Source organism: Sorex araneus, chromosome 8, assembly GCF_027595985.1.
Source record: "Sorex araneus isolate mSorAra2 chromosome 8, mSorAra2.pri, whole genome shotgun sequence".
Lineage (NCBI taxonomy): Eukaryota > Metazoa > Chordata > Mammalia > Eulipotyphla > Soricidae > Sorex > Sorex araneus.
In genome coordinates this window covers 57,112,885-57,122,482 of record NC_073309.1, presented here as the reverse complement: position 1 = coordinate 57,122,482, position 9,598 = coordinate 57,112,885, and the positions used below count along the sequence as shown (strand labels likewise).

The window sequence follows — 9,598 nt, the reverse complement described above, 5'->3', positions numbered from 1 at the left end:
ACATAGAAAAATGAACTTAATTCTTGTGATCAAGGAGGTGAAGCTAGGGCAACTGTCCTGGATTTCTTAGCAGGTCTAGTGGAGTCACAGTGCCCTGGAATGAAGCAGGAAAGGAGGAGCATCAGAGATTTGAAGACAGAGGAAGAAGAACACTAAGGGCGTGAATTCATGAGAAGCTCCAGAAGAACGTCCTGTGGACATCTCAGTCTTTGCCTGGTGAAACTACTTCAAAACTTCTGACCTGCAGAAGTACAAGAGAATCAACCATAGTGGTGGCAATATGCTGAGGTTGGCAGAGAGAGTGAAGACAGAGGCCACCTCAGCTGCTGCCCAAACAGGTCCCCTCCCTGTGGGGCTGGGTTTTGTCTGCCCAGTGTTCTGCCACTTTCCTGGGCCTTGTGGGTGACATGAAAACCAGGCATGAACCAAGGACTGGCCTATGAAGGCACTCCATCCAATTCCCTTAAGTTCCTTCTCTCCTCTCCTGGAAGCTGCAGATTGTACTGGCAGGACTCCTCTGACCAGCTTGGGCAGGCAGGCAGCGGACCACCCAAGGTCTCAGCAGCCATTCCCAGGACTCCTCTCAACCCTTGGCAACACTGTCACTCCCCAGATGTTTGGTACTCACTGTATGTCAGCCATTGAGAACACACATAAACAAATCTAACAGACACCTTCAGCCCCATACATACAAGCATTTCTCTCTGGAAAAATGCTGAATGCCCATACCCAACACATAGCACCACCCCTCAGTGAAGAGAGGTAGGAGGCCCCAGAATCCCTGTTTAGGTTTGTGCTGATAGTGGCCACCAACTGTCCAGGAAGGCTTCCAGAAGAAGTGCCCATGAGCCCTTCTCCCTGTAGGCTGCCATACAGAGAAAGAAAGGGCAGGGCAAGGATGTGGTTCAGTGACAGAGCACTCACTACGCCTGTATAAAGCTCTTGGTTCACCTCCTGGCACACCCAAAAGGAAAAACAAAAGAAAACATGGAGGACGGGCCAGAAAAGCTGAAGGAACCTGGAGTGGTGCAGTGGTTTCTACCTCCCTGCATGGACAATGAACCTCAAGGAAGATGAGAAAGCTGCAGCAAGGTCCTGCAAACTGTGGGCAGTGCCCAGATGATGTCTGGTGTCTAGCAGGTTGAATGCAGGAACCTGAGTCAGGGGCCTGGAGTGTGCCAAGACCACCACAGAACAAAGCGCTCCTCCTTCCTGCTGGTGTCACAGGGTCGCCTCGGAATGGTGGGCGCCTGTCGCATAGCACACCCTGCTTGAGCCCCAGGGAACACAGCAACTGCCAGGGCAGGTCTCCTGCCCACCCTCAGAGGATCTAGGCCAGTCCCCCCCTCCCCCCAGATAGGTACAGTGACTAAAGTGTCCTGTGCCTCCCACCACGAGCCAGGGACCCAGCTGGGGCCGGCCTACGTGCCCTCTGTATAGCCCAGGGCCACTGACTGGCCGCTGTGCCTCCAAGGGGCTAGTGCGCCACCCCTGGGCCACCTCCAGACCTGCCCTAGTCCCCCGTGTGGCCTGGGGGCCATTGTGAGTCCCCTGGACTGCCCAGGTGCCAGTCTGCCGGATCCTTGGCCTCTTCGGATCCCATGGGTGTCCCCGCGGTCTCCAGCGATGTGGCGTCCACGCTCGGACCCGTGGGCCGCGGTGTCCAAGCAGAGGTCCAGGATGGCCCAGGTGCGGGTCGTGGCGGGAGCCAGGAGAAACCTGGCGCCGGGGCAAGCGCCACGAGCTGCGGCCGCGCGGGGCCCGAGGCGGCGGCGTGTGGGATGAGGAAGAAGATGTAGACGCCCGAGACCACCAGGCCGGCGGCCACCAGCACGGCCAGCGCCACGGCGGCATTGAAGGCCCAGGCCTGGCGAGACAGCGTCAGACGGCGCGAGAGCGGCCGGCCCAGGCGCAGCGGAGGCGGCGGTGGTGGCGGAGGCGGCGGCCCGCGGGTCTTGCGGGGTGCGGGCCCTGGCGGTGGCCGCAAGTAGAGGAGGCCTCGGCGGCGGTCGAAGCGCACAGAGCCCAGCCAAGGCGGGCCGCGGGGGTCGCGGGGTAGAAGGCCAGCCTGTGTGGGCAGTGCAGGCAGTCCGCGGCGTGGTGCCAGGCGCGTGGGTGCGCGACACACTGGACAGGCCACTGCATCGCCGCCACCTGCTGTGGCCAGGGACAGACGCGCCAGGCACTCGAGGCAGAAGACATGGCCACAATCCAGACGTTTGGGCAGCTTGTACACGCCGTCAAAGGAGGACACACAGATGAGGCACTCAGTGGGGGACATGGGGGCCAGGATAGGGCCTGCACCCTGGCTGCCTTCAGCATCTTCATCCTCATCCTCCCCAGCCTCCCCACTGCCTGGGGTGGGGGGCACAGAGAGAGAATTTGGGGAGCCAGGGCTGGGGCTCTGAGGGGCAGGGGAGCAGCATAGACACGGTGGCCGGGGACAGGGCATCAAGACCAGACCTGTGGGGAGATGTGGGTCACAACCCAAAAAGATAGATGTGGAAAGTCCAGTGGATGTGAAGTGGGTCCCACAAAGGTGAGGAATGGGACCTGGGACCCTTCAGTACAGGCAGAATGGAGCCAGGGCCATACCACCAGATACCCATAACCCTGTCAGATGGGCTTCATCCTCATCCCAGTACCGGGACCATTCCACCAAACCCTAGAGAACAAACGAAGCCTCCCCCCAGGGCCTTGGCTCTTCCTACCTGGAAGGTCCTTCTCGGGCTGGCGTATCGGTAGCCTGTTCTGATCCCGGGTCCCTGACTACCAGAGGCTGGGTACTATGCTGCCCCGCCCTAGGGGGTGGGTGTGGGCCAATGACTGCCTCCCCAGGTTCCAGCCAGACCTGCCTGACAGCCTGCCCCACACGCAAGCAGGTATCACCAGGGTGAACACCAAGCCTGACTTGGCCGGATGGCGGGGGTGGTGGGAAAATGGCACACGAGGCGAGTAAGAGGCAGTCATAACCCTATACAGTGTAAAGGGTCTCTGGGCTGCAGCTTGGATCGGGTAGAGGACATATGGCCTATCCCACAGCAATGGCCCTGAGCCCAGGTAACACCTAGCAGGATGGCAGACTCTGCCGAACACCACCACCCCTATTTTCAGCAATGGCAGGAATAAGGGCTTCACCCAGGGTGCTATGGTTCTAAGTCAGTTGTGCTCTAAAAGCCCTGTCCCCCAAAGGGCAGGGACCTGAGCAGTTCCAAAGAATACCTAGCTCACTTTATCCTACTGCTCCAAACTAGCTCTAATCCCAAGGAGAATGGTACAAATGGGTGAGGCTGTCCCAAAAGACAAACAAGTTTATTGAAACAGCAGCCTTGTGATCAACGGTTGGATTTGGCCACACGTTCGAGCTCATCCTTCTTCTTGATGGCGTAAGAATTGGAAGAACCCTACAAGCAAAGAGGCAGATAGGTGGTTAACTCTCCAAAGAGGCAGATTAGGGCTGTATTTTTTTTTTTTGCCTTTCTGGGTCACACCCAGCAATGCACAGGGGTTACTCCTGGCTCTGCACTCAGGAATTACCCCTGGCGGTGCTCAGGAGACCATATGGGATCCTGGGAATCAAACCTGGGTCGGCTGCATGCAAGGCAAATGCCCTACCTGTTGTGCTATTGCTCCAGCCCCAGAGGCAAATTAATTTTGAATGTTTAATAGTATCAGAGATCTGGGGGTTGGAGAAACAGTATAGATGGTAGGGTGTTTGCCTTCTAAGTGTCGAACCAGGGTTTGATCCTTAATACCCCATATTCCTTTCCAAGGCTAGCCAGGAGAGATACCTGGGCATCACCAGGTATGCCCCCAAACCAAAAATCAATCAGTCAATCTCTGAAACCCCAAGCTCTACTCACTCACCTTGGCCGCATTGATAAGCTCGTCGGCCAGGCACTCTGCAATGGTCTTGATGTTCCGGAAGGCAGCCTCTCGGGCACCTGTGCACAGCAGCCAGATGGCCTAGGAGAAAAAAGCACATGGGTCAGCGGCTGCCTGGCAGGGGGTAACAAGGTGATCAGGCAGATGTTCTCCTCTACATTCCTAAGTCCCAACAAATGATGTCCAACATGTGACCATCCACGGGCCCATGCAGACAAGGCACACAAATTAAGAGCCCACCACACTGTCCATTCTGGGATCACAGCAAAGGCAGCCACAAGAAAAAAGGATGCAGGAATGTACCATAGAGCAAGCTCAAGGGTACATGCCTTTCAGAGGCAAAGTCCCAAGTTTGATTCTGGCACCATATGATCCACCAAACATTGCCTTATCACCTGGCCCCAGCACTGATCTGTGCAGTCCAGTTGGTATCATCACACAGAAAGACCCCCAGAGCCGCTTCAGCCACTGCATCGGAAATGTCCCAACCCACCTTAACAAAACCAAACATAAAGACAGAACAATGAAAGGAAGATCCTAATAACAGAGTGGTTTGTTCCACTGCACTGCAAAGAGAACTATGAAAAGTATACTGGAACAGCTGAAGAAAGATAGGCACAGCACTTGCTTCAATGTGGACAACCTGGGTTCAATCCCTAGCCCTAAATACAGTACCTCGGCCACCACTAGGAGTGAACCCTGAGTGTAGTCTGGAACCAGGAGCATTGCTCGGTGTGGCAGAACAGGCGGGCAGGTATAGGATTGAGGTATTTTACCACCATCAATTTGTCAGTACAGGTGTTAAGACATTTACCTTGCATGCTGCTGACCCAGATTCGATTCCTACCAGATTCAATGGTCCCTCAGAGTTGAGGGTGGGTCTGGAGGTACAGCCCAACCCCCCTTCCTTTTCCTTGTGACACTGAGATATCTTCAACACCCCCCTCACCGAGCTGGGTGTGACCCAAAAACATATTACCAGAATGTGATCTTATGTTTAAGAAAATACACACTCCTCCCCAATTATCCAGGAGAGAACCAATGCTAGAATATGCCCTGCATGGGACAGGAATCCAGGAAGGTTTCCTGGATGAAATGACATAACTGGTAAAATATGCAGGCAGGGATGAGCCTTTCACCCACTTATCTTGTTCCCCAGACCCACCTGATTCACTCTGCGCAACGGGGACACATCCACAGCCTGCCGCCTCACTGTCCCGGCTCTTCCAATTCTGGTTGAGTCCTCTCTGGGGCCACTGTTGATGATGGCATTCACCAGGACCTGCAAAGGGTTCTAGAAAGGGGGGAGGGTCCTGTGAGCCTGAACAACTGGCCTGCAGCTCACCTCTAAATCCTAAGACCCAGACCAAGCATAGGTCTTGGATTTCAAGGTTACTCTGGAATCCACCTTGCCTCAGTCTTACCTCACCAGTGAGCAGATGGATGATCTCGAAAGCATGTTTTACAATGCGGACAGTCATAAGTTTCTTGCCGTTGTTGCGACCATGCATCATCATGGAGTTGGTGAGGCGCTCCACGATGGGGCACTGTGCCTTGCGGAAGCGCTTGGCAGCATAGCGCCCTGCACTGTGGGGCAGGTACTTGGCATACTTCTCCTTCACTGCGATGTAATCCTGGAGTAGCAACAGGAGAGTCACGGTGAGGATGGATATGAGCAGGAAACCATAGGAGCAAGCAGCCACTGAGGACAGTCCCCACTCACCTCAGGGTTATCAGTTAAAATTACATTTATAACGAGTTAAATATAGATGAGGTAGAAAACACCCTTGACTCCAACTTTAAATGTTCCTCAGGCCACGGAAATAGCCGATAGAGCTCATGCACAAATCCCCCATCCAAGAGACCTGGGTTCTGCCTGCAACGCTATATAGTTCTGAGTACCAACAGGAATCCCCACCCACCCGAAAGTGTTCCTCAAATTATACTAGTCTTCAGATTGAAAAGCCCTGCTGGGGGGGGGCGGGGGCGGGGGCTGTACTGCACACAATAGCATTAGCAGTGTCCATGACACTAGGTCTATTCTGACACCAGATTAGATGGATTCAAACACTGCCATAAAACCCGAGAACCATTTTTGAAAAATTTTGGTTGGCACCTTGCCTGCTGAATTCTCCCACTCCAATGAACCAGCATTTTAATTTTGCCCAAAAAGCACTGACATGTGAACCTCTCACCTGCAAGGAAATGTCATTTATCTGCACATCGTCAGTGCTCCACTTCCCGAAGAGCTTGATGTCAGGCGTCTCTGCCACTGCAGGTGCAGCTGTCTCCCACTCTGTCATCCTAGGGATAGAAGCGGAGTCAGCAGGAGTACCTGCAACCCACCAAGGCGGGCCCACACACTAGTAGGATCCACGTAAGGCTCCCATAGCCCGGTTCCATCCTTCCTGAGCCTAGTAAAACCGCTCAAGTGTCCCCCATGATCACCAGCAGACACCGGAACTTGCGACTGCAGTAGGGGACGCCAAATGCCTGACCCTTCATCCACGACTGCAAGTCCAGCCATACTATTAGTCAGCAACGGATCTGTGTAAAAGTCAACGAATGACTTTTGTCTGAGCTTCCTTGTCAAAAGGGCACGTTATCTGCATTAGGATGACTACACGAACTCCCCATCAAATCATTTTTCTGCTTGATCCGACACCGAGAGGTGCCAGGGTTGCTGTAGTGAAGAAAAAAAAAAAAACCTCGTGCACCGCGTACTACATCTTACATATAAAACGGAACGGAACCAAGTGCAAAGCAAAATGGTAAAGGAACCAGCATTGAGCTCCGTCGCCGTGCAGTTACGAGACCGGGGAGAGAGGGGAGCACAAGCAAGGTGGCTCGGGGTAACTTCCAAGAACCTTGCGGCCATTTTCTCAGTGCCCGTTTGGCGGAGAAAAGCCTCAAGAGAATTCAAGGCACTCGCCGAGCCTCAGGATTCGCCCAGTTTCCGCAAAGGTATTGGGGGGGAGTGTCTTCCCTGGGGTTCCAGCCCCCCGCGGGACCCTCACCTGAAGACAGAGACGGGGCGTCTTTAGCACTCGCGGAGGACCACGCGTCGCCCCAGTAGAGACAGGAAGAGAACGTAACCCGCGGGACCACGTTTTTAAGTCAAACGATAACTTCCGGGTCAGCTCGAGTGGCGCGTGCGCACAAGGACAGCGTGAGTTCACGGGCCAATCTGGAGCAAGAATGTATGTAAAGGCGAATTCGGGGCACGAGTAGGCGTGGATTCTTTGCACATGCGCACTCGCAGAGGTGGCCCAGAGGCGTGCGGAACGGTAGTCAACGTCTCTGGTCTTATGGATCCCCAGTTCTTGTGGGCCGTCATCGCGCACATCCGCGAGTCCTTTTGGTGTTCTTTCTGTCGGCTGCTCCAATCCCGCTCGCCCGTGGTGTCGCGTGGGGAAGCCAGACATTCTTTCCTGGTCTCGAGGAGGTAGAGCGATCGTGCCTTCTGGGCGCCACCTCCGTACGAGCGCCGGGGATTCACGGGCCGACTGAAGGGAGCTCCGGCCTTAGGCGCGGCTGCCCTCTGCGGGCTACTCTCCGGCATGACTCCCTTCACAAAACTCCGGGAAATGTTAATCGCTCCATATCCTCTTCGCGATCCCCGTGTCTCCTGCCCCGTCGTGACGCGCGGAACCCGAGGCTGTGCCCACCCGCTTCCACGGGACAGCGCGCCTCTCATGCATTGATGCCGGCATCCTGGACAGGAGCAGGGTCGGGATGGTGCAGCGGTGCACTGGCCTCTAACTTCTCCCTCCCCGTGACCCGCGGCAAAGTGGAGAGAAGGAACCTGCCTTTGGCGTACACCGGTTCTGCCCCTTACTTCCCCTCACCTCCATCCCTATTCTGCCCCCCATCCCTCAGCTAAAGCTGAGAGCGGGTGTGAGTTTCCTGCCCGGAGTGATCCTTGAGCAGAGATAGGAGTAACTCCTGAGTACCTACTGGTATGAATCCCCTCCTCAAAAAAATAGAAAAACAAAAAATTATGTCATGGTCCCAGGACTCTCCCAGAGATCTCAGTGCCTTCCTGGGCACACAGAGGTGCATGCAGCTGTAGTTTCAGCCCTTAACAGTTTATTGGGTTCACCTTACCTCTGTTCCAATTCCAGGGACATAGCAGAAGGGAGCCTTTCTGATTGTTGTCAGTCACAGTTCAATGCTACAGCTGAAGGACATGATCCAGAGAGACTCAAGGCTCCCTCTCCGTCAGTTTTCATGTCAACTATTTAGGTGACTATTGATTGGTGATAGACCTTAAGAGGGAAAGGTACCCAGGACCTGTCCAGTGCTCAGTGGACAGATCTATGGCCCATTTATTTTGTTCACCTATGGAATGAGATTTAGGGTCTTCTGGGATGGGAAAGGCTGGGTGTGTGGAGGAGGCAGAATGTGCAGGATTGAAGTGACAATAATGAACCAGATCCCAACTCATGCCCTAAACTGGGGCACTGGGGATAAGACAGATGAGGTGCTGGAGAGAATACAGCAGGTACAGCACTTGCCTCTCAGGCTGCTGCCTCAGGGTTCAATACCTGACACCCCAGGATCAACCAGGAATGATCCCTAAACACTGAGGGAGAGGGGAGGTGGCCCAATAAACCCTCCCCCCCAAAAAGAGGCAGCATGGATCCTGCGTGCTCAGGGGTCAATCCTGGTTCTCTGCTCAGGAGTGATCCTTGGTGGTCGATGGGTCACAATCCACAGACTTAGCTCCTGTACAGTTTGTCCTATTTTTGTTGTTTTGGGGCCTTCTCCTTGAGACCCTCAGTCAGCATGGTGCTGGTTCAGTACCAGGAGCTACGCATGGCTGCTCAGGCCCTGCTCTGGCACCCCTCCGCCACCCCCTGTGGTGCCTGGGAGAAGCAAAGCTGGGAATCTTGGAGTAGGTAACTAACTGTGTTGGCCATATTTAAAGCAGCTGCACCCTGGAAAGTTGTGAGCTCTTTTGAGATTGTGAGCCCTATATTCATTTTGAGTCCTAAAATGATTGTGAATGGTAACTGAAAGCTGGATAAAATGCACAGATTTCTGAGGCCCCTAAGGCTAAGAATTTGGTTCAAGGCCGCTTTTTTCCCAGGCTGCATATTTACAAGTGGGTGGATCCAGGCCCAAAAGAGAATCAGGCCAGTGATAGTACAGAGAGTGGGGCTTTTGCCTTGCACTCAGCTGACCGGAGGTAAAGCCTCAGCAGCCCATATGGTTCCCCAAGCACCGCCAGAAGCAATTCCTGATGCAGAGCCAGGATTAACCCTGAGCATCTCGGGTGTTGTGACCCAAAAAGCCAAAACAAACAAACCTAACTGCTTTAAGATGCTCTATAAACTAGGTGGCCAATTCTTTTATGAAATCCTATTGTGCACCTTGCCCTAGACTGCCCTAATCATCTCCAGCCTTTGGAGCTACTCCCTGTGTTTTTCCTTTTGATTTTGGCCTACACCTGGCTTTGCTTAAGGCTTACTCCGGGCTCTGTGCTCAAGAACCACTTGTGGAGGAGCTTGAGGGGCCCTACGTGGTACTCGGGAACGAACACAGGTCGGCCGGGTGCCAGGCTAGCGCCCTCCGCACTGTACCATCCAGGCTTAAGTGGTGCAGTTTTGACACCAGATTCGAATTTCAGCTTACTGGGCGTTACTCAAATTTCAGTCCCAGAAAAATGGCAGGTCTAGCAGGACGTGCTCTCTTTCTTTACTGGAAGGAG

The 9,598-nt window shown here is 54.2% G+C and overlaps 2 protein-coding genes across 2 annotated transcripts; both read right to left on the bottom strand.

The window, feature by feature from the left end:
- Nucleotides 1–1,513: 1,513 nt before the first annotated feature.
- Nucleotides 1,514–3,154, bottom strand: RNF225 (ring finger protein 225). Its single transcript, XM_004616972.2, has one exon. It carries the CDS (start codon nucleotides 2,450–2,452, stop codon nucleotides 1,514–1,516), a length of 939 nt encoding a protein of 312 aa, XP_004617029.2. The 5' UTR covers nucleotides 2,453–3,154.
- Nucleotides 3,155–3,285: 131 nt separating this feature from the next.
- RPS5 (ribosomal protein S5) lies at nucleotides 3,286–7,039 on the bottom strand. Its single transcript, XM_004616925.2, has 6 exons — nucleotides 6,903–7,039; nucleotides 6,081–6,189; nucleotides 5,310–5,519; nucleotides 5,051–5,179; nucleotides 3,868–3,966; nucleotides 3,286–3,404 (listed from the first exon to the last, which is right to left on the bottom strand). The coding sequence occupies exons 2-6, from the start codon at nucleotides 6,186–6,188 to the stop codon at nucleotides 3,336–3,338; spliced, it is 615 nt and encodes a 204-aa protein (XP_004616982.1). The 5' UTR covers nucleotide 6,189; nucleotides 6,903–7,039; the 3' UTR covers nucleotides 3,286–3,335.
- Between the last annotated feature and the right edge of the window lie 2,559 nt (nucleotides 7,040–9,598).

What these genes read in the sequence shown, in the direction of transcription:
- RPS5 (XM_004616925.2), bottom strand. Translation starts at nt 6,188, where the DNA reads ATGACAGAGTGGGAGACAGCTGCACCTGCAGTGGCAGAGACGCCTGAC. An exon ending in CGTTGCGCAGAGTGAATCAG is followed by an intron (nt 3,967 to 5,050) that starts GTGGGTCTGGGG and finishes TTTTTCTCCTAG; the next exon opens with GCCATCTGGCTGCTGTGCAC. An exon ending in AGCTTATCAATGCGGCCAAG is followed by an intron (nt 3,405 to 3,867) that starts GTGAGTGAGTAG and finishes CTTTGCTTGTAG; the next exon opens with GGTTCTTCCAATTCTTACGC.
- RNF225 (XM_004616972.2), bottom strand. Translation starts at nt 2,452, where the DNA reads ATGCCCTGTCCCCGGCCACCGTGTCTATGCTGCTCCCCTGCCCCTCAG.